Source organism: Armigeres subalbatus, chromosome 2 (genome assembly GCF_024139115.2).
Source record: "Armigeres subalbatus isolate Guangzhou_Male chromosome 2, GZ_Asu_2, whole genome shotgun sequence".
NCBI classification, from domain to species: domain Eukaryota; kingdom Metazoa; phylum Arthropoda; class Insecta; order Diptera; family Culicidae; genus Armigeres; species Armigeres subalbatus.
Window position 1 is genome coordinate 95,165,074 of NC_085140.1, and position 24,849 is coordinate 95,189,922.

Consider the following 24,849-nt stretch of genomic DNA (forward strand, 5'->3'; position numbering starts at 1 on the left):
CCGCTAGGTGGATTAATCTGGGTTTTTTTTTAATACATTCCTGAATAATTTGAAATTGATTTTCCGAATTAATTCCTAGATTTTTCCAGGAATTATTGATTTCCATTTATTTCCGTTATGAAGTTCTTCTGAATCGGTAAATTTGACTCATATTGAATATTGAAAAAAAAAATCTACATTTTAAATGACAGAATCTGTCTGAATCCAGCTGATCTATCAAAAAATGAGGATCCCTAGAAACATAACAAACTATTTTGTTAAGAAAATTATTTTGAGATTTTAAGTGGAATGTCTTCACTTGTCATAAGACGAGTTTGTACCATCCCATTTAATTCCACCACTTGATTGTACCTTGACAGATACGTATCGAAGGTCGAAATACGTATCTGTCAAGGTACAATCAAGTGGTGGAATTGAATGGGATGGTACAAACTCGTCTTATGACAAATGATAACAAACTAGCAAACTGCAGGAAAATAGGTGAGGATAAGGCAACCGTGTAAGAATTGTGAAAATCGCCCGGGAACGTGCTGTTTGAAATCATGCTTCTAAAGATTTAATGAAATAAGAAAGATTTAATAAAGTACTATTCAACATGCAAATAGGTTCAGGTTTCCCATAATACAAGTACCATACAAATGCTTGCAAACTTGTTCATTTATTTAATTAAACGGATGTGATGAAATTTGCATAAACAGTTTGGTCACAAGCTGAATCATCGCACAAATGTACCATGCGTCTCCATATGCGTTCATGCTTATATGCTGCTGAACAGTTTTCACAATCCGTACCTATCGTTTTTCCTAAGAGGCCCATTTTGCTGGAAAAACACTCATGGGGATATACAGTGATGAACTTTGTAGTTATTTAAAAAAACACTTTAATAAAGAAATAAAAAAAACTCATGGGGACATTAAGATATCGTAATAACTAAGTATTTTAAGTTATCTGAACATGCAATCATGAAGACATGCAAGTGACTCCAACGTCGGTAAAACGATGATCCCTTTCCTATTTTGTGACCAAATAATCTCGGAATGTTCCCAATCAAACAACAAACGCTGTAATCAGTCGATTTTAGAGGCCGAGAACTACAAATGCAACACATGAGCATCGCGAATACAAACTTTTTTTTCCAGTGTTATCTCTCGGTTTATCATCATATGATTATTTGTCTAATAAAAATTAAGGTGATATTACATACTCGGATTAATATGCTGATAATTTAGCATTTTTATTTATTTTATTAAAAACAAAATAACATTCAATATATCGAACAAAAATGATCTTATTTACACTTAGAATTCTAAACCAAAGTAGATGACAACTTTTCGACATGAGCGATTTTTATATTTACTGAACGCAAACATGTAACGAATCATATTCGATTTTCTGCTCATATCAAATGTTATTCTGGATATTCGAATGGAGCTGAACATAAATCGTATTTACACCCAGCTGTACGGAATCATTCTGCTTTTCACGAACTACTGGCTCCTCTGTATTTTATTTTTGTTTCACGTTGCGTGAATTGTAACATCGTATCGCATATTATTGTACTTAGACCCCAAAAATACCTATTTTATTTTGCAATAGCGGCAAATTGGCTTGCAACTCTCTACATACTTTCTAGAAGGCAATCGCACCCTAATGGCGAAGAACGATAGAAAGTAAATAGACACTTCCCATATTAAATCCTAAACTTTAGCTCCCGTGGAGTATTGCACAGTTTGGATACCTCTCGAATTTGACCACTGGTGTTCAGACCGTACACATCGAATCCACTGCGATCCATCACGGAAATTCTGCGATCGAACAAAACAATTTGGTGATTTATTAATTTACCTACTAGGAAATTGTACGGGATCTTACCTTCCTCCGGATATCGAGTACAGGAACTTCCAGTAGCTCGGACGCAAAGTCATGGGTTCCAACGTAGCCGCGTGGAAGAGTAGGGCCGTGCTCGCACAATACAACAGTACGGTGAAACCCGGAACCTTTGGTACGTATCCTTTTTCGATTCCCCAGTTGTAGGTCATCTGGAAGCAAAACATAGACATCTAAATCCGTTACGATTATGAATTCCGGCTCGATAAACCTGAAGAGTTTTCCACATAATGTAGAGCGCGATAGTGGAATCGGAGTAGTAACCGAAGGCAGCACTGGCAATGAGTCCACTTGGAATGGCATACGCCGCATGGTCGTTATTTGTAATGTGCCTCAGCAAACAGGAAGACATCTGTGGAATTGAGATTGAATTAGAATACAAATAGTATTTTTTATAATTGGCACAATACTATAACAAAGAGTAAAACATAAATGACAAACCACGAATTAAAAATTTATTTTTGGGAGAAATTTTCAAAAGATATAACTACATTGGCAATTTAATTACATCCTCACAATTTTCTTTCCGACCTTATCTCTACATAATACTCACTTTGTATAACGAGGTGAAACCTCCCAAGAACATCCCTAGCTTTAAAATCTCTTTGCTCAGGAATGTTCGCTTAAATATTTCCGGCCTACGAATGATTCTTCGTGCTTGGAATACAGCTTTCATGATCACCTGGATGCCCAACCCGATGGAGAACATCCGAACACCACCAGAGAGCGTATTGTAGACACAGCTATGCTTATGCTGGCAAAGCTCGTGCTTGGCCATAGTCTTAACCTTCGATATCACATTGAGGTAGGCTTTCACGGCAGCCTGAATCACAGTATAGGACGAAACATTCCGCGACGATCGAGCCGTATCTCTGGACCGCCGGCTTTCCGGTTGGGCTTCGATCGGTTTCATCACCTCGCTGTCCCCCAGAGCGAACCGGAATACGTCGAACATCGAGTCCTTGTAGTCCTTCTGACGATTCAGACGGTAATAGTACAGCAGCGTCGCGGTCGACAATCCGAAGATGAGTATTTCTCCGTAAGGGAGTGATCGCACCAAGCCTCGCGACTTCAGGATATTCCAACCGGTTTCGGTGGCAACGTTGGAAACGTATAGACATAGCAGTCCTCGTCGGGACGGTCGCTCCACCAGGATGGACACGAACGCTGCAATGTAGGCCGGGATGTAGGAAGAGGTGTAGAAGTTGTACGATCCGGCGATCCGTCGCAGAACACAAAGGAACATCGAATAGCTGAAGGCGGACATCGTCAGGAAGGCAGTTGACTGGAGCAAACCGCGAACTGTGCGTTTTAGTTCATCGAACGTGGGAATGCGTCCTCGCATGGCTAGTGAGAGCTAGAAGGAAGGGGGGCTTTAACCAGCGAATGAGTACACAGCGCCAGATAGACTTACCAAATAAACAATGGAGTATATTCGGAGACTGTCCTGTACGGCAACGATCAGGAACTCTGCCGAAGCAATGGTGCATGAGTCGGTCCATGGATGGACGTATTCTTTGCAGGTGATTGGAACGGAAGTGAGTTTACTAAGGACTTGCATAGTGATACTGGAACTAGAAAGAAAATAGTCTGCATAAATAACGTGACTGGAAACTTAGAAAATAAAGGCTAAGGATAGATGATTTGTCATGTCTTCTGCTTGTGACAAATATGCGAAACCAATCAAAGATGAGAAGGAATTTGTCACATAGGGGAAGTGCACCGGTTTTGGACAACTTAGTGCCTAATTTGGCCAACTCTGAAAAATACATATTTTTCCAAAATAATCGATCAGCAGTTGAAAGCAGCGTTGAAGCGTGAGGGATATATCTATTGTTGGAACTAATAAAACCCTTGCGAATTGCTTTATATTTGAAGTTATTCGCAAAATTGGCAAAATTAGGAACATGGCCAAAACCGGTACAGTTATATCCGGTACACCTATATGGGCTTTCGCGATATATTGTGCTTTTGAAAATGAGCTTTCTTTTGTATAGGAAGTTGCTCTTGAAAAGAATTGATTTATTTCCAATATACGTCTTTCCGATCATAAACAGCAACAAAAACAAATCAGAAACTTTAGAGAAAATTTCACTGGACTGCCACTGATGCCATCCATGCAAATTTATTTTGGCAGTATCTCCCTCTGAAGTACGCCAAAATCTGTTTGCCGTCATCAAGCGTCAGGAAGCTTTCGTTTTTATGTTGGCATTTTTGCCAATTCGCATTGCGCTGGTTTATCCCGGCCCTAGTCCCGGCCGGGTAAACTGAATACACGCACATTTATGATGTTCGAATAAAAACGTCAAAGTAAAAAAAAAATCCACGATTACTGTGGCGACCCCTCGGTCGGTGCGTCTCACTTACTGCAGTAAGACGATCCCCACTGATGTGTATCCAAATGAGTGTCTAGTATCCAGCTTTTCACGCTAGCCATAATGGCGGCTGCCATAAAGAAATCTGACAGTATCTGCTTCCGACGCTGATGGCCGGCTCCGACGCTGGCCTGCTTCCGACGCTTGTAGCAGCTTAGCAACCATTTCACGTTGTTTATTTATGTTTTATTCTTTCGTAAAGGCCAGAAAACGAAAAAATTTGGAAAAACAATTTCGTAACAAACATTTCAGAATTAGAAATAATTTTTTTTTTCAGATATGATTCATCATTTCTTTATTTTAGGTTGACGTTGATTTCCAGATGGCTTGCAAAATTTGGCTGGAATAAAACAACTTGCTTTTAAAGCATGGTCGAGTTCAGTTTCCAATCCAAACTATGGTGTCCTATTATTTACATAAAGAGAACTAGAATGAAACTATTCTAACGGTACACCAAAGTGCAGTGATTTAGATTAGTTACAGTACTGGGATTCGAATATTTCCGAGGTGGTCTGGTTTTAATAAAAAGGAAATATATATAAATATGTAAAGCCCCCCACGCACTGCAGCCATATATTTTCTGTCCAATCTTGCCGTTCCACTGGATTTCGTTCCAATTTGCGTTTTTGGTTTTAATTATTTTTAACGGGCGGCAACGACTATGATTTTGGGAATTATAGATTTTTATTAAAAGCTTCTATTGGACGATGGCAACTGTGTGGTGGCAGCGGGCATAGACGATGTCAACGTTTTTTTTTTAATTCTTGGTGTGAACTTAATATTTAAAATTTTAAAACACTCAAATAGAGACCAATAAAAATCTTTATCTTCTAAATTCATCGTTGTGCGCATTGAATATTGCAGAATGTTTAAATAAAATGTGTGTATAGTAGGATATAACTGATATAAGCATATTTGCCCAACTATTATATTAAAAATATTACTAATAACTTGATCCCCTAGTCAATTGTGCGCAAACCAAGGTACTCCAAAACATAATCCCTTGCCAATTTCATAGCGGGTTCTTCTTGGTCAATGGCACATCAAAAACGCTTTGCGTATATGAAGAATATGACTAATCAGGTAAGAAGATGTAAACCACATAGGGGTAATGACGGCTTTGGCAGGTTTTGTTCTATTATTGGCAGGGGGGTTTTTGTCGACTGAATTTTATGAAATTTGGCCACAATATTCTTTGATATGCAAAGAATATTTTGGCCAAATTTCATAAAATTCGTTCGACAAAAACCCCCCTGCCAATAATAGAACAAAACCTGCCAAAGCCGTCTGTTCCCCTACGAAATGTTATATCGGTATTGAAATTTTCATGGAATGGTTTCGGCCATCTTTTATTATCATGGCGTGTCGCAGTGACTGATTAAGATACTCAACCTAAGTAGTATCAGAATTTATAAAGGAACCTCAAACGGGACAGCGCTGTTCTGCTTTGGTATTGGTACTCCTCTGTGTAGAAAGGCCGGCCACGCATCATCCATTGCTGAAACATACGCCATCTTAAAATTCATACGTCTACTTTGAATTCTTATGGAACATGTCTCGAACTTGAGGACCTAAAAATACAAAGTTTTATTAAAAACCCTGATTAATCCACCTAGCGGTGATGGTGCCTTTCTCGTGTATTATTAAAATAGTATTTTGGCCATTACTTTTGAGCCCATAGTCCGATCTGGCCAATTTTCAATAGGAAACAATGGGAGAGTATTCTGCGTCCTCATCTTAAAAAAAAAAGTGGTATTTTGGCCATAACTTCCGAGCCCATAGTCCGATCTGGCCAATTTTCAATAGGAAACAATGGGAGAGTATCCTGCGTTGAACGCAACTTGTTGCGAGTAAATCGGTTAAGGTTAAGTACCTGAAAAATGAGTGACATTTTTTTACTCATTTTTCTATAAAAAAGTGGAATTTTAGCTATAACTTCCGATCCCATAATCCGATCTGACCAATTTTCAATAGGAAACAATGGGAGAGTATCCTGCGTCGAGTGCAACATGTTGCGAGTAAATCGGTTAAGGATAAATGCCTGAAAAATGAGTGACATTTTTTTACTCATTTTTTTTAATAAAAAAAAGTAGTATTTTGGCCATAACTTTCGAGCCCATAGTCCGATCTGATCAATTTTCAATAGGAAACAATGGTAGAGTATCCTGCGTCGAATGCAACTTGCTGCGAGTAAATCGGTTAAGGATAAGTACCTGAAAAATGAGTGACATTTTTTTTTGGGTGGGGTGCGCACAGACACACACACATACACACACACACACATACACACAGACATCACCTCAATTCGTCGAGCTGAGTCGATCGGTATATAACACTATGGGTCTCCGGGCCTTCTATAAAAAGTTTGTTTTTGAAGCGATCATATAGCCTTTACCGTATACTTAGTATACGAGAAAGGCAAAAATGTCCAAAAGTTATCTTCACCTTTTGGGCACCAGCTCATTTAGTTTTTTCGTCTACCTGCAAATAAACAAACCGAAATGGTTGCTGAGATACGGTCCTGCGTCGGAATGAGTTGGGCGTCGGAAGCAGTTACTGTCAGAATTATTTATAGCAACCGCCATTATGGTGAAAGTGGAAAGCTGGATAGGAACGAAATGCATTCATATTTCATTTATGCACTTGTTCTCGCACCGGTTGTTTCTATCAAGATTGTTGAAGTGCAATCATGTTTCGCACCGGTGGTGAAATCCGGTTGCTATTGAGACAAACACGGAAATAAATTAAATCAGGAAAAAAATATTATTTATTTTCAAATCTTTCAGAACGCGCTCCAACTTTTGTAATATAAGTATGTATGTGCGTAATACATTTTGTAATTATCAGATTAGCTAGACACACATCTGCTAGGTTGCGCTAGCTTACAGAGTAGAGTGGGGCAAGAGTACGCACTTAGTTTTCAATCGATCATTTGGCCCTTATGAAGTAAGCTTCTGCTTATCAAATCAGTGTCGATGATTCATATACTCTTCCTTTATGTTACCCAGGGGAAAAATATTGAAATTATTGAGATTCGTTTTAGTAGCTAACCCTTATTGCAAGACAAGTGAAAAACGCACTCTTACCCCACCGGTGGAGTACGCATTTATCCAATCATGTGCTTTAAGTATATATTATCACAAATAAGAGTTATAACATTTAATTGATGTTTAATGAGCATATATTAGGGAATGTTTAAAGATTACGTAACTCTTAAAGGGGGAGGGGTGCACTTTCATTTGAAAAACCATTGTTTTTTATATATACAAAAAACTACAGAGGTAAAAATATATATCAGGTTTCGCGTGTCGTATACAAAGGCATTTTCCTTAAAGAAAGTTCACCAATCACGTAACGTAAAATTTGGCTATTTCATCACCCCTTCCCCCCCCCCATCTTACAATATTTGTATGAATCCTCTACAAATTATATGGATCGTCACACATCTCGCAACCCCTCCCAGCTAAACGTTGCGCCATTTTTGAATGTTTCTTTTGATTACGAGTTTGACATCATAACTTGGAGATTCATATGCGTACTCTTGCCCCACCGGTTCCTGCGTACTTTTACCCCACAGTCCCAAAAATTATTCAAGTAATGGTTTTGACTTCTTGGAAAACCAACCGGATTGGTGTTCTGTGCCATAAAGTACTCTATACAATAGGTTATCGAAATGGTATAATGTTCACCTGATTGAATGTGAATATATGGTAATGAAATACTAGGGTAAGGGAGGTATTTTGGACCACCAGTTCGACGGCTCATATTTTGGACCACAGAGTGCAAATTCCTCTTGGTGGTCCAAAATAAGAGCTCCCGTAAGGATGGTCCAAAATACATCCTTTACCCTAGTTGCGGAAATTCAATTATTTTTAGCAAAATGACCAAAAAGTTATCTAACTCCATATCTCCCTTGTTGTTTATTCAAATCGTTTACAATTACACATGATAATAGTTGGCCAGAATACCTGTCAAACTGATGCAGTGCTGCTAGTTTATCTTTTTTTATTACTTCAAAAAATCGAAAACGTACTCTTACCCCACGCGCACTCTTGCCACACTACTCTATGCAATAATTTAGTGAGGTGGATATCTCGAGATCTATAAGACTTAGAAAGATTTTGTCTTCTACAAAGTTGTTCGGGTAGCCATAACATTTATGATGGAGAATAGTTTGATTTGGAATTCATACGCATAGCGGCGCTAGTGTATGAGAAATAACCTGGTAGGTTAAATATTTCCAAATCCGTTGGAGTTAGAAAGTTGCCATCTTCTACAAAGTTATCCGAATCATCTGTTAGGTTAGTTATTATGTAAGATTTAGAAGGGTAGTCAAAACCATTCTGATGGAAGGAAGTTTAGTTTGAAATCGCAATACTCGTTGGCGCTCGAGTTGAGTCGAATCGAGTCAAGTACGAGACACTGAAATACGTATCTGTCAAAGGTACAACCAAGTGGTGGAATTAAATGGAATTGTACGAACTCGTCTTACGACAAGTAACTTTGTAGAATACGGCAATATTCTGAAAATTCCAGATTATGAGATATTTAACCTATCAGTTTATTTCTTATACACTAGCGCTACTAAGCGATTGTGTTTAAAACAAAACTTAATTGCATCATAACGGTTTTGACCACCCGAACAACTTTGTGGAATACGGCAATATTCTAAAAAACCCAGATTAATCCACCTAGCGGTGATGGTGCCTTTCTCGACCTTCGTAAAATGTGTGTGCTTGAAAAAAGATGAGCTAGTGGCTAGGAGTAAAAAAGACAAATTTCTTTGTCCGTTCTATGAAAATCAGATTATTTATGGCAAAGATATTGTAGATCCAGTTGAAAACCGAAAATCATATTTTGTCCCATTTCCGGATGTCGCAACTGCATCGCGAGTGGTGCCCGACTATGGCACAGTTGCGCACTACTCGCGATGCAGTTGCAACATCCGGAAATGCGAGAAAATGCGATTTCGCGGGACCTCGGTTCGGTTTTCAGCTTGATCTACAATATGCTAATAAGAATTTCGACATTTTTGTTTCCTTTTCCAATCTTTTGACGTACATAACCCTGTTTTATTTCACCCAGTCATATATTTTAAGGATATCACTTTTGGATGTTAGTTGAACTGAAGCTCCGACTACACAAAAAGAAAACGAAAATGTCATTCCCATCACGCGAGCGGAGGGCAATATTTGTTATGATATAAATCTCATGACCGTCTTTCTGCCAAACTCCCGTATGAAGTGGGAGAGACAGAGACATCATCTGAGTTCGTCGAGCTGAATCGATTGGTATATAACACTATGGGTCTCCAGGCCTTCTGTAAAAGTTTGGTTTTTGGAGCGAACATACAGCCTTTTCGTATAAAAAGGCTAAAATGGTGTTTCGGCCATAACTTCCGATCCCATAGTCAGATCTAGCCAATTTTCAATAGGAAACAATGGGACAGGATTCTGCGTCGAATGCAACTTGTTGCGTGTGAATCGATTAAGGTTAGGGGTCCGAAAAATAGGTGACATTTTTTGTGATTTTTATGAAAAAAGGTATTTTGGTCATAATATCCGATCCCATAGTCCGACCTGTCCAATTTTCAATAGGAAATAATGGGAAAGGATTTTGCGTCGAATGCAATTTGTTGCGAGCAAATCGGTTGAGGATAAGTGCCCGAAAAATGAGTGACATTTTTTACGCGATTTTTTCGTATGATTTTGTATTTTGGCCATAACTTTTGATTCCATAGTCCGATCTGGCCAATTTCAAATAGGAAACAATGGGACAGGATTCTGCGTCGAATGCAACTTGTTGCGAGCAAATCGGTTGAGGATAGGTGCCTAAAAATGAGTGACATTTTTTACGCGATTTTTCGTAGGGTTTTGTATTTTGGCCATAACTTTCGACCCCATAGTCCGATCTGGCCAATTTCAAATAGGAAACAATGGGACAGGATTCTGCGTCGAATGCAACTTGTTGCGAGCAAATCGGTTGAGGATAAGTGCCCGAAAAATGAGTGACATTTTGTTGAGTAGTTTTGCGCACACACATACAATAATGGGAAAGGATTTTGCGTCGAATGCAATTTGTTGCGAGCAAATCGGTTGAGGATAAGTGCCCGAAAAATGAGTGACATTTTTTACGCGATTTTTTCGTATGATTTTGTATTTTGGCCATAACTTTTGATTCCATAGTCCGATCTGGCCAATTTCAAATAGGAAACAATGGGACAGGATTCTGCGTCGAATGCAACTTGTTGCGAGCAAATCGGTTGAGGATAAGTGCCCGAAAAATGAGTGACATTTTTTCGCGATTTTTTCGTAGGGTTTTGTATTTTGGCCATAACTTTCGACCCCATAGTCCGATCTGGCCAATTTCAAATAGGAAACAATGGGACAGGATTCTGCGTCGAATGCAACTTGTTGCGAGCAAATCGGTTGAGGATAAGTGCCCGAAAAATGAGTGACATTTTGTTGAGTAGTTTTGCGCACACACATACACACACACACAGACACACACCCACACACACACACAGACATCACCTCGATTCGTCGAACTGAGTCGATTGGTATATAACACTATGGGTCTCCGGGCCTTCTATAAAAAGTTTGTTTTTGGAGCGATCATATAGCCTTTACCGTATACTTAGTATACGAGAAAGGCAAAAATCAGTTTTCGAAATATCTAACCTTTTAGGTTATTTCCAATTCACTACCGCCGCCTAGCGGTTGTATTTCAAATTAAATTTGTTTTCGTCATGATGGTTTTGACTACCCGAACAACTTTGTAGAAGACGCCAATATTCAAAAAAATCCAGATTTCGAGATATCTAACCTATCAGGTTATTTCATATGCACTAGCGCCGCCAATCAGTTGAAATCCAAACTAAACTGAACTCCATCACAATGGTTTTGATGATAAATAGCCGAACAATTTATCAGAAGACGGCACATTTTTTATTTATGCGTTACTCTATATTTCCGTGTAATGATTTGGCAACGGTTGGAGCGGGTCGCCAAATTTGCCAACTCTCTATTCACCGAGGGTTGCGTTTGCATTTCCCAAACCCGTTTACCGACGTCCGGTGCGAGTTCGCGTCATGATAGAGGTTGCTATTTTGGCTTTATTTACGCACTGGTGGGGATCGTCTAATACGATGTTTTTAGCAACCCGTTTACAAGGACAGGTGTCAGAGCTCTGACGTACGACAGGCGAAACAATAGTGGAAGGCAAACCGCAATAATTATTACGCTCTAAAAACCATATATTTCCTATAAATTACAAATTAGATGCTAAGCGATTATATTGTCAAATTAATTGAACTCGAGGGAACTAAAGTATGGAAAATGATTATTATTATCCTAACGTTTCACATTAATGAAATCGCATTATTATAGGATTCACATTGCGAGCTCAAGAACGTATAGTTAAAACTATCTCTTAGATTTATCCTTTTATGTCGGGATAAGTGTGCTACAGGCTTGTTTATTGAATAATTAATACGTAGTCACAGATTGAACCACCAGGGAAAGAATCACGATATAGAAGAAGACTAATAGAAGTCGCAGTTAAGTGAAATGACGAGAGAAAGAACTAAACGTGAGATAAAAGGAAAAGTAACGTAGATAAACATTATAATTTCTACTCTAATTTTAGGAAATTTTTATCTGCAGATTAATTATTCCGTTTATCCCCATCCGAAGGATAACCCGCTATGTCGCGAAGGAACGAGTATCAATTGGAAGTAGATAACGTCGCTACCAGATATGCACTAACCCGGAATACAGTCACATGATCCAATGTGACAAGTGTGGTAACTGGTATCACTTCGTGTGCGTGGGTGTTACCGCGAACACTGATCAACAGGGCTTTCTCTGCTTTTCATGCGAAGCTCCTAAGGCAGGTAGGAAGAAGAAGCGTAAGCCGTCAGCCAAAGCCTCCTCAAAAGCGCCGTCAGTAATTACCCAAGTAAACTAGGTTATCAACCCGACTCAGTCAGCCGCAGTTCTCGATATTGCATCGCTAAATGCTTCCGTGTGCATAATTAGTCCCAACAAGCTCGGTGCAACTCCACTCGTCCTCCTTTCGTAACGAGCACTACTGCCATTCTACCCACTACGACGGTGCCACCTAGTATGTCTGAACAATCCCATCAGATCTCAAGACCCAGTCTGTCAAAGCCGTTCGAAATACCACCACCCGGTCTGTCAATGACCGCCCCCCCCCTACGATTCTACCATCAAATAAGCGAGTGCCGAGTTACTTCCCTCAAGTGGTTACGCAAGCTCAGTGTTTCACAGTTCCTTCGTGTAGAAATCAAGTGATTCCATCCCTGCAATACAGCCGTTGTCGTCACGAAATGCCCCAATCGTCAGCCTATCCTGTGAGACAATCAAAAACGCTGTATCCACCTTGACAGGAAACATGCAACCTGAAACCAAGAAGCAAGATCAGGAAGAAGTTGCCAGTCATCGCTTCGGAATAGCCAGCATTCTGCCTTCGTAGATGAGGAAGGTAACAACCTATCGCGTAGCCAAGCCGCCGCTCGCCAAGCAGTATCACGAGAGCTACCATACTTCAGTGGTATACCCGAGGAGTGGCCATTATTCTATTCGACGTTCATCACTACGACCAGCATGTGCGGTTATACTTCGGAAGAAAATTTGGTTCATCTGCGAAAGTGCCTCAAGGGGAAGGCCTTTGAAGCAGTAAAGTGCCAGATGCATAAGTCCGGGAATCATCTCTACCTTGAAAATTCTGTATGGAAATCCTGATGTAATTGTGCAAAACTTAATAGCTAAGATCAGATCCACACCACCACCAAAAGCGGATCGATTAGACACACTAGTCGAATTCTCCTTGGCCATCCAGAATTTATTTGCCACAATTGAAGCATGCCAGCTGGATGAATACGCATACAATGTCGCGCTTCTACAAGAGTTAGTCTCCAAGCTTCCTTCGTCGATCAAGGTCGACGAGCTTTCGGAGACAGTTTGCCCAATAGTTACGTTAGCGAATATAGAATCAACAGCGGCTCGGAGGAAAAAGGATTCAGCTTTCCTGAACGCACACGCAGAAGAAACAGAGAATATCCAGCGATACAAGCCAAATCAAGAAATCAAACGTGCATCATTAAATCTACCATTCAAGTCCTGCGTAGTGTGCAAAGGTAGTTGCCCAAGTGTAGAGAAGTGTACATGGTTTGCAGAACTTAGTTACAACTCACGTTGGGCGGTGGTTAAGGAATTTGAATTATGTAGAAAGTGCCTCAGGAAACATAAAACGTCGTGTAGATCTCAACAAGTTTGTGGGAAGAATGGATGTCAATTGAAACACCACATCCTGCTCCACAATAATTTGTCACAATTCGAAACCTACGCATCTAAATTTACATTAAATAGCAAAATTAAACACTACTTAACCAAACTATTTTTATTTTTATACTCTATAAGATCGTATTTATCAGAGGCGTCGCGTCCGCATGTGCAACCTGTGCACTGCACATGTGGCAATTTTATCCCCAACACTTAAACTTTCGATAGATTTCTAGTCTTTCTAATCCAAACATATATTTAAATTATGTGCATTTGATAGATGTTTCATGCAAATTTGACTATAAGATACATAAACGGAAAATATGAATGATTTTTTTATAGGCGGCATGTGATGTGAGGAAACCAAATGCTGCGATGGAGGCGCGTTATATTTTTCTTTACGATACCGAACCGACCCTCCGACACCACATGTTGTATCAACACGGAACTTTCAGCCGAGAACCAAAAGCGCTTTTGATATTTGATTGGGATGGCCCGTTTACATATCCACTAATCCTGGCAACAATGTACTGTCCAATAATACTAGCGCGACATTAGCTCAATTTAAACAGAAATTGGCATCTGCTAATAAGCGCTTGCAATAAAGCCTGTTTACAAATACGCTTATTATATTCAACATTTAAATATCCGACAATATTAACATAATGTAAACAGACATTTCATCTTCTGATGAAAATCTATATTGTCGCCGAATTAGCAAATATGAAACGGGCAACATTTTCAAAGAAATTTATTTCTGAAGGTTTTTTTTCGAGAAATCCAATATATTTAGTTGGCGAGGGAGGACGTCAAATTTCAATGGTCCAAACAAATTTATGAGCTATTGTCCATGCTGATGGGCGGAAAACTGTTCGAAGTCTGCCCAGTTCAGATTATTGATCAAAGAAATAAATTGTAAATAGAATAATTATTAATTGAAAGGAGTTAAGGCTATGAACTTCATTGTTCTCTTTATTGTACAGACTTTATTTTTCTGATATGACATGCTATTACATGCTAATTTATTATTAGTAACTTTGCATGATTGATATATTCAAATTTCCTTTTGTCTTTTTAAAACTTCGTCTCATTTGCGAAATGACTCAAATTAGAATTGAAAGTCAGCTCAATAATTTCCGATATGTCTTATATGCCACATTGGAAACGATTCTGATGACAGTAATTTTTAATTTTACGTACTATCACTTTTAAGCTTAGTTTAGTTTGAGTTAATTCAGAAAATAAGAAGTAGCTAAGAACCAGTTAGATGCAACAAAATAAGCAAACATGTTGAGAAACGCGCTGAAAAATGACTCGTTTATCATTTCTGGTCCCTTTTATGTGTTTTTCTCGAATTATTAAAATAGTGCACAGGTTGAAGAATTGGTCACGCGACGCCTCTGGTATTTATAGCATTAAGAAAATAAAGAAAAACATGTATATTGTATATGTACTAGTCTACGTCGGTTGACGAAATAAATAAATAAATAAAATAAAATAACCAACGAGATCACGCTAAGGCAGTTGACATGTCACGTCAGGAATCTAAACCGACGAAACGCCGCGCCGAATAAGACAGAACGTAACTGTAATGCCCATCTAAAGCTCACGAACACAATGCCATTCCGTGTCGTTCCGGTTATTCTATACGGACCTAGGAAAACCGTGAAAACGTATGCCTTCTTAGATGACGGATTTTCGTATACGTTAATGGATGCTTCACTTGCAGCAGAGCTACAGCTAAAAGGTATAGGGGCTGTCCATAAACCACGTAGACTCTTGAGGGGGAGGGAGGGGTTTCGAAAAAGACTACGATAGTCTACGAAGGGGGACGGGGGGTATGCCAAAAGTCTACGTAGATTTTTTTATTTTCTATTTCTTTTTGGAAAACAATTTATACAGAAGCTATGTGTAAAGTTCACTTGTTTGATTTTTTTGCTAGATTTTATCGAAATAATCTGCATTTCACTTAAATAATAGTCTGAACTACGACTTAAAACTATATGGATATTTCCAGGAAATTCTTCTGTGTCGAGCAGGAAAATTCTCCGAAGTATTCTATAAAAACCTTCAAAATTTCCATTTGGATTTTATTACAGATTCTACTAGATTTGTTTTATTTTCGTCGGGAACTTCTTTGGAAATTGTCACACTTCAACGAAGAGTTCCGCGAAATTTCCACAAGAAACCCTCAAATGGAGATTTTCTGGGAAGTCCCCGGGAATTTTTTCTTAATTTCGGAAATTCTTCAGAATTTTCGCGAGAATTTGTTTTTTGGATATATAAGCAAAATTCTTCGAAATGTCCATGGGAAATTCTTCGTATATTTTACGGCAATTTCTTCGGGAGTACTAATGCGAATTCATTGGAATAATCGATGGAAAATCTTAGGAATTTCTAAAAAAACTGTTGAAAATTTCCACGAGAAATGTTTTGAATATCCCACCAAAAACTCTTTGAGTTTCCACAAAAAATATTTGCAGTTTTTGTAAGAGAGCCTTTGTAATTTTTATGAAAAATTATTTGAAATTTTTACGAGAAATTCATTAAAATTTCAACTGAAAATTCTCTATAATTTCCACCACAAATTATTCGGAAAAGTCTTTGAAATGTCTATAGGATAAAAAACCCTCAGGAAATTGCTCCAAATCTGCAAGAACGTAGGAAACCATTCCTAAATTCAACGGGAAATATTTCGGAATGTCCATTTAACCGTTGTGTGGCCGGCAAAAAAAAAACACCCTTAACAGGCCGGCAGGGTACCCGGGTACCCACGAAAATAAAATGCTTAAATCTCTGGAAATTTACAACGCAGCGCAGACGCATGAATCACGAGCTGTATCAAGAAGAAAATATTGTGAATCGTAAAAATACGGCAAACTCCAGTAGGCCGGTCATTTAGTGCGAATGTCGGAAGAAAGAATAGCACAAACAATATTCACCAGAGATCCGGATAGAGGCCAGTGACTTCGCTGAAGGCCACGAACACGCTAGCTGCTGCACGCGGTGGAATCGGACCTGGGAACCCTAAACGTTTATGAAAACTGGAGGAACATCACCCAAGATTGACAATTGTGGAGCTCTACAATACGTCAGTCAAATGTTGTTTAGAGCTTCTAGTGGAGTGTCTTCACTTGTCATAAGACGATTTCGTACTTCCCATTTTATTCCATCACTTGAAGTGAACGAACGATTTATTGAAAGTCGCAGAATTATTGGATGTATTGTGGCTATCCGTTTAGATTGCATCAATTATGCTCTCACATTTCTCAACAAGCGATTTCTAAAAACTCACAACTTTCTAGGACGACTTAAAAATTGGCACATCTTCGAAAGTTCCGAAGCTTCCAAAATTGATTACCTTTTCGGCTATTCCGGAGCTTCTGGAGCATCACTTAGTGACCTCCCGGGGTCAACGTTCGGTTCTGGTATTGGTATTGGTCTCATTCTGATGCATAAATCGTTTTTTGAAACAATACGGTTTACGAGGATGAATTCAAAAATTGGCCCTTCTCTCAGAATGTTCCGGAGTTCCCGGAGGACCATTTAGCGGAATTTTGCTCTCACATGTATAATAAACAACTGTATTCTAGGACAATTTTCAAGAATTTGTCTTTACTATGGGTGTTCTGGACCTTCAGTGCCAGATGACCAATGGTGGTCAATTCGTTGTTTATGCGATGATTTTACTCTCACAATGCTACAACAAGTAATGGTTTCTAAGACGGATTTCCAGAATTGGCATATCGCCAACAATAGATTTATAAAAAAAATCGCTACTTCAAAATACAGTCGCCTCTCCACATCTCGATATTGGAGGGACCATCGAGATAAGGAGAGATCGAAGAATGGGAGGAAAATTGAAATAGGTACTAGATTGAAAAAAGCTCGTTGCTATGAAAAACGACAACAAAACAAATGTCATCGATTGTTGTTCATGCGTTTGTTATTGTCCAAAAATGGTCTAGTAGCCTTGAAATACGAATATATCGACATAGGGAAAGAAAATCCTGAACAAAATATGACCAGAACGCATCGAGATAGAGAGATATCGAGCTAGGGAGGTTATCGAGATGTAGAATGCCCAAATGTATGTAGATTGAAGGGACCGAGAAAACCATCAACATGAGGAGAGATATCGAGATATAGAACATCGAGATGTGGAGAGTCGACTGTATAATCTTCTACACCTGGTCATTTCTCCTGATGTTCCAGCACTTTATAAAAACCACTTAGTGGCCATCCGGGATGAATGAGTAGTCCTTGTATTGATTTTGCTCACTCATTGCTATAACACTAAAATTCTAAAAAGCTTTCTAGGATAAACTTTCAGAATCAGCAACTTCTCCGGATGTTTTGGAGCTTTCGGTGGTCCACTTAGTTGCCTTCTGGTGTCAAAGGGTGGTCCTTGCAATGATTTTGCTCTCAACACACGGATTACAAAAAACGGCAGCATTTTTTTTAATTATATTTATTTATATTGACAAGTATTTATGGCCACTTAAGACCCTACGGGGAACCTGTCCTGGAATGGAAACTATAAAAGCAGCACGTCTGGTGGCTCTAAAACAATCAGAAACAAACTGCTGAGGCAATTTCAAGAAGTTTGATGCCCATATTGTTGAGGTTCCATTGAAAAATGTTTATGACCATTCTTGGCCCCACTGGGAATCTGTTCCGAAATGGCCACTCAAATTTTCGCACATCTGTTGGAACCAAGATAATAAACAAAAGTCTGCTGTAGAAGTTTCAAGAATTTTAACATCCATTTTGTTGGGGATCCAATGAGCAATGTTTTTGGTCAAGCAACGGTTGAAAACGGTTAAAAATTGCCAAATATATCTAGATTGCTTTGAGAATAGGTCGTATGTGCAAAAGAGAGATTCTCTTTGTTCACGCTCTCTTTCGCTAATAGTTCGGCAAGTTTAGCATTTTCTGCTACATTTTCACTTTAGCACGCTAGACAAAGTTATTGTCTTTAGATATCTGCCAAAAAATCCAACATAAATTTGTGTATAGCTTTGTAATAATCGAAAGAGAATGTAACCGAAGAGAGGCTCTCTTTTGCACATACGACCTATTCTCAAAGCACTCTAGATATAAGCATTTTAGTTTCGTGGGTACCCGGGTACCCTGCCGGCCATTTAAAGGGTAAAAAAAATGTCGGAACCCCTCCCTCAACCCCTCCTTAATAAAAATTTCAGTTAACCCGTACAATCGATTTTGGCCGTCATTATTGTGGATATGACAGAGTTTCAACCTCCTACTATGACAATTCATTTAGATATCGCGAATTGAATTCCAAACCCAGATTAATCCACCTAGCGGTGATGGCGCCTTTCTCGCGCAAAAAGGTAATAAATGTAGCCTTTACGCTTACACCTCGATGATGTACAAGAAAGGCAAAACAGTTACACCGTCTAATGTTATGATAGAAAATTTACACTAGTAGACGACAGATGGCGCTGCCAAAAGTTTATCGAATTTCCTATGTTCGAATTTTGACTTTCGGACAACTTCATAGTACTATGAAACTGAACGAAGAGCATACCTACGCCTAAATGCGTACAACACGAGCATCTTTATAGTACGATGAAACTCTTAATGGGAGAAATATTCATAGATGCAAGGCATTTTTCATAACACATTATTGTTCTATGTGACTATGTCTCATCACTATTTTAATATTATCTATTTTTTGCAATTTTCAATTATTATGAAATTCAATAGTGATCAACAGCGTTTTAGTCTCTGTCGGATGCAACTTGTTGCAAGAGAATCGGTTAAGAGTTTCCATGTGAAAATTTGGCTAATGTTTTTTATGGCATTTTGTGCACACACACGCACACACATACACACACACACGCACACACGGACAGACAGACATTTGTTCAGCTCATCGAGCTGAGTCGAATGGTATATAACACTATGGGTCTCCGGGATTTCTATCAAAAGTTCGAATTTGGAGTGAAATGATAGCCTTTCGGTACAACTTAGTTGTACGAGAAAGGCAAAAAGGTACCCGGGTACCCAACCGGCCACACAAGGGTTAAACTTAAATTTACCTCGGGCAATAATTCTAAATTTTTAGGGAAATTATGAAAATTGTTCGGTTTTCTACAAATTTAAACTGGCGTGATGCGTAACAGATTTTAAGCAGTGGCGCGCCGATGCAAAAGTGTCGACAGCGGTGGTGCACACTTATAGGAGGAAACAAATTCAACAGAAATTTAATTAATTGACTTGGAGATTTGGTTTGGAGGAGCTGAGGACAGAAAATTAAATTTGATTTTGATTGTCCAATCACATATGATATTTTGTAAAATTTGGAAAAGTCTACGTAGATATCAAGGGGGTGGGGGAGGGGTTTCGGAAAAGTCTACGAAAGTCTACTAGGGGGGAGGAAGGGGGTTGAAAAGGTGAAATTTCAGTCTACGTGGTTTGTGGACAGCCCCATACCGGAACCTCTATGCCTTCGGTGGACAAGTAGTCAGAGTCGTTCAGAGAATGATTCACGTCGGTTGAGCGTTGATATTTCGGGCACAACAAATAATTCTCGCTTAACTTTTCAAAAGGACCTAAGTAACATTTTTTTCATGAATTAATTTGAATAGCGCAATCAACAGAACAACATGAAATCTATTGATTGCAGTATTCAAATTAATTCATGAAAAAAATGTTACTTAGGTCCTTTTGAAAAGTTAAGCGAGAATTGCAAGAGATATCGTCTCCAGGAGGTACATACAGTATCCAATCTCAACCTGTTTCGCCAATCCGTTATCGGAAATGAACTATCCGATCAATATCATCATCTGCGAGGTATTCCGGTTGAATCCTATCACGATGCTCAACCCCGCATTTTAATTGGGATCGATAACGCCAACTTAACACTACCATTGAAAGGAAAAGAAGGAATCTGGGGTCAACCAATAGCTACGAAAACACGATTGGGCTGGATCATCCACGGTGGTGTAGAACAAGTCACCGATTTTGTCGGTTATCATAGCCCTCAAAAGTGTTCTTGTGGCGTGACGAATGATGCAGTATTGCAGACTGCGGTAAGCGACTATTTTTCCATGGAAAGTTTAGGAATCTCTAAACCCAAACACAATTTTGCTTCAATCATGGATCAGCGTGCTGTAGATATCCTCAAGACCGTCAAGCAAGATGAAAACGGGCATTACGTTTCCAATTTGCTCTGGAAGTATGACGATTTCCACCTTCCGAATAGCAAACCAATGGCTTTACAACGAATGCGATGCTTGGAGTCCCGATTGAGAAAAGATCCTGAGTTAGCAACAGTGCTTCGAACAAAAATTCATGATTATCTCGAGAAAGGATACGTACGGAAGCTAACGGAGGAAGAGTTGATAGAAACACGGCAACGAGTTTGGTATCTCCCGATTTTCCCTGTTTTCAATCTCAACAAGCCGGGGAAGGTGCGCATTGTTTGGGACGCGGCAGCAAAAGCCTATGGTGTGTCGCTGAATTCGATGCTGTTGACAGGACCGGATCAGCTGACGTCTCTGTTCATTGCCAAAAACATGTCATTGCGATACGTAAAGGGTTAACACTCGGTATGGACGTAAAACCACTATGGCGCAAATTGTACATGAGACGTTCACTCAAAATAGCAATAAATGTGTTTCTTAAGAGATATCAGAACGGAGCATAAAAAATCATGCAGAATATGGCGGAATATGGAATCTCCACGGTATTCTCCTTTGTAAAACTATTTTAGTAGCAAAAATCGGCCAACCGCGGCCGACTAGCCCACACAAAATTCATCCAACCAATCCCAATGGATGTTTTCGAGAACAATCACGAAACACAAAACAAAGATTACCCTGAAAACGGTTATAGCATTTTGTAGGGGTTTGGCTACCCTTTCCAGCGTATCATTTTCTTTTTAGAAATCGGGTGTAACTTGATTCGTATTACAAATACTACTTTACAATTACATAAATTTATTAACTAGCGCTGAAAATGCGAAAAAGGTGCCATTGTGCAAATAATAACACCAAAATACTTGAAATTACGTCGATACATAAGAGGTGTAACACCACACCAATATCACAATAGATGTCGGCCACTGCGCCCAAAAGCCTTTTCACAAAGCCAGTCAGCCAAACTGCCCCTTTCGGCCCGGTCTCTCCTAATGAAACATGAGATAAGCAATGCTAAAACTTTCAGCCTTAAAGTGACTCCACCAGGAATGCCGACTTGGCCATGTTAAAACATATCAATTCACAAGGTCGGAGTAACGAATTGAAGAGATACTAAAATACGCATTTAAACGAAAACAGGAATACAACAAACATTCAAAACAGTTTGTTCGAACGAAAACGAGAACACGAATGAGTGATACATTCTAACGATTACTTCTGAAAGCAATCTTCAATTGAAACGACGATGCCACTTGTATTTGCTTGTTGCTTATTTTTGTTTGAAACACGCAAGCACTGTTAGATAATCATCATAAAAAATGCACTTTACCCTCAGCAAATCTCCTGATTTAAATCACAATCGAACAGTTTTCATGCGTCACATCCACACACCTTCTATGCCACCAAATGAGTTTGTTTGTTTTGTTATGTGCAAACGACTGATAAAAATATCAGTCTATTGAATAATCTACACTCGAAGCAGCGCGGCTGCAATCCATTCCACCAACGCTCGGTACTAATTATTACCATGCGTTATAGAAAGCTGTCGATAACTAACAGCAAACAAACTCATTCTAACTGAGGCAGCTGACTTAACACACCACCGATACGATGTTTGATTTATTATCGTCACACGATAATGATAAGAGCACATTATTCCTCTGCGATTACGAAAGGGAGTTCAGCACCGCTTATCAGCATCGGTATTTATTTTCGAATTGGTATTAACGGATCCCAGTCCATGAGGGTCGCTTTATTATAGTTAAACCTGCATCGTCATTTATTTCTCCGCGCAATCAAATACTCCAAGGCTAGACGTAATACAACTTTAATCATTTACCTGACAATTGATTTGCTCTCGTGCGTAGCTCATATTATTTATGTAGTATGCATGAGTTGTAATTCTCGTTGAGGTACAAATCGCAGTGCAACAGGAATGCCAGATGCGTTGAAACAGTTTTATTCTGACTACTGTGAATTATAATACACTGCAGGTATCTTCCTCAATTAGACCCAAGAAAGTAACTGAAATATCAACATTATGAACAAACTTCACTCATTTCCACCCAAAATAACTGGCAATTCTATTCCAGACACAAAATTAGTGTCATTACCAACGCACAATAAACCGAACCCAAATCCAAAAGAGTTGGTTAATTATTCATCGCATCACTTGTGGAGCGCTGGCTGGTGCTTCATATGTTTATGCAATTCACTCTACATAGTTGTGCAAGACGGACCAAAGCTTTTTTTTTCAAAATAATCAATGTAGGTATTTAAAACAAAACGGAAATATTTGCACACAGTTTGTTTGTGAAAACCGTAAATATTTGCTTTAACTGTTTCAAATGTTTCAAACCAACCTGGAAGACACATACTTAATAAGAAGTCTAAATACGCCTGTTTTTGTTTTGCTTGAATATTCATTAGTATAGAATTAGTATAGGTACTTACGTGATCGTACGATACGATTGCAAATTATTACGTGCAAAATACTTATGTTGACCACTCGTAAGCTGCTCGATATCAACTATAGCCTGCCGCAGAACTGCTACAACTTCGACTGGAAGAAATCGATTACTCCGGTGTTGATGTTTTGGTTGATTTTCTCGACTGACTCTACACAAGTGCTTGGGAATATGTAGGGCGGTCCCAAATCAGGCCATTCTCTATCTGTGCATACGTTATTATTCCTTTATCTACGAATAACAATCAACATACGATTCCCAGATTCTTTTGCTTCAACTGTTTTCACGATTGAGACACCGCACTAATTCTCGGGAACTTTTTCAAATCGGCGTATGTAACATTTTGATTAAGCTGAGAAAATGAGCTTGAAAGTTTTCAGATTTCATTTTTATTCCTATTTAGAAACTAATCATTTTTATTGCAATTGAATACACCTCAACGATACATTATGACAAGGTTCATCGTCACTGACCTTGAAATCTGCACTGCGTGTGAACATTTCAGTTATTTTGATAAAAATATATGTTACAACGTTCTGCAGCAGATAAATCACATACGTCGTTTTGATACGTCAGTATGACCGAGGTCATGCTACTTTCGTCGAAATGTTACGCTGCTCCGTACGCTGCATTGTTGATACGTCGAAATGTTGCGTCAAGTTGAAACGTTTCACGCACATGCGACAAAAAATTGCAACACTTACAACACGACGTAACAACATTTGCTGCAGAAAAACAACGTAAAATGTTTTTCTTAACGAAAATCAGAATATTTAAGCTAACATGCTTAATTTTGAAATCAGTGATAAAAAAGTACAAGCAGATGCACGTTTTAAACTATTTAGTTGTTCGAAAATACTTTTTAAAGTACATTTTCTGCTAAGCGGTGTATGTGCAATATTTTCAAAAATGATGTTACACCGTTTTGCAAAATATTGATTTACATTTTTAAAAACACATTTTCATGTAGCTTTGAAGATATACACATTTTTAGATGAATTTGATGCCATATGCTGTTGAAAACGGGTTTGTTTACAATTTGCGACATACGTCGTTTTGAAAAAGTACCCGAGAATTATCAAATGTGTAGCACTAAGCAGTAGAAAAAAATATACCAAACACCCGGAGGTAAACACACACGCGCTACCAATTTCTACTTTGTATGTGACCGCAAATCGCGAATTAATATTTACGTAAATTACTACGAAGACTCTTGCTTCCTGATGGCGATGCGAGCACTGGGAAATTTTCTTGTGACTGAATTGGCGCTTTGATGTTGCATGAAAAAGAAGAAGCAGAAAGATGATAATCGAAAAAATCTCCACGGGAAACCATACGACGAAGTTTTCAAAACTCTTCTCAAAAATTCTAGAAGCAATTTAATTAAAAACGATAAGCAGTACGGGGTTGGACTTTTCTTCTACTGTATAATAAACACAGTATTTCTATTCGAATTTTTATTTTCTAATATTACACTCAAAACACAGTATAAGAAAAGTCCAACCCCGTACTGCTTACCGTTTTTAATTAAATTGCTTTTAGAATTTTTGAGAAGAGTTTTAAAAACTTCTTCGTATGGTTTCCCGTGGAGATTTTTCCGATTATCATCTTTCTGCTTATTCTTCTTCATGCAACATCAAAGCGCCAA

At 38.8% G+C, this 24,849-nt stretch overlaps 1 protein-coding gene across 4 annotated transcripts; it reads right to left on the minus strand.

Moving 5' to 3' along the window:
* Positions 1 to 1,209: 1,209 nt before the first annotated feature.
* Positions 1,210 to 24,468, minus strand: LOC134210097 (transmembrane protein 135-like). 4 transcript variants are annotated; one of them, XM_062686116.1, is made up of 7 exons: positions 24,317 to 24,468; positions 23,188 to 23,296; positions 3,302 to 3,461; positions 2,441 to 3,244; positions 2,099 to 2,239; positions 1,873 to 2,039; positions 1,210 to 1,805 (listed from the first exon to the last, which is right to left on the minus strand). In XM_062686116.1, exons 3-7 carry the CDS (start codon positions 3,446 to 3,448, stop codon positions 1,691 to 1,693), a joined length of 1,374 nt encoding a protein of 457 aa, XP_062542100.1. In that variant the 5' UTR covers positions 3,449 to 3,461; positions 23,188 to 23,296; positions 24,317 to 24,468; the 3' UTR covers positions 1,210 to 1,690. The 4 variants fall into 4 exon arrangements, with proteins under 4 accessions (XP_062542100.1, XP_062542099.1, XP_062542098.1 ...); XM_062686115.1 differs by having other exon boundaries at positions 23,188 to 23,432; XM_062686114.1 differs by lacking the exon at positions 24,317 to 24,468 and having other exon boundaries at positions 23,188 to 23,919.
* Between the last annotated feature and the right edge of the window lie 381 nt (positions 24,469 to 24,849).

Excerpts from the sequence above, each read along its gene's own strand:
- LOC134210097 (XM_062686116.1), bottom strand. The coding sequence starts at position 3,448 with ATGCAAGTCCTTAGTAAACTCACTTCCGTTCCAATCACCTGCAAAGAA. Across the intron at positions 3,245-3,301 it reads TATACTCCATTGTTTATTTG|CTCTCACTAGCCATGCGAGG; the intron begins GTAAGTCTATCT and ends CCTTCCTTCTAG. Across the intron at positions 2,040-2,098 it reads TTATGTGGAAAACTCTTCAG|ATGACCTACAACTGGGGAAT; the intron begins GTTTATCGAGCC and ends TTTTGCTTCCAG.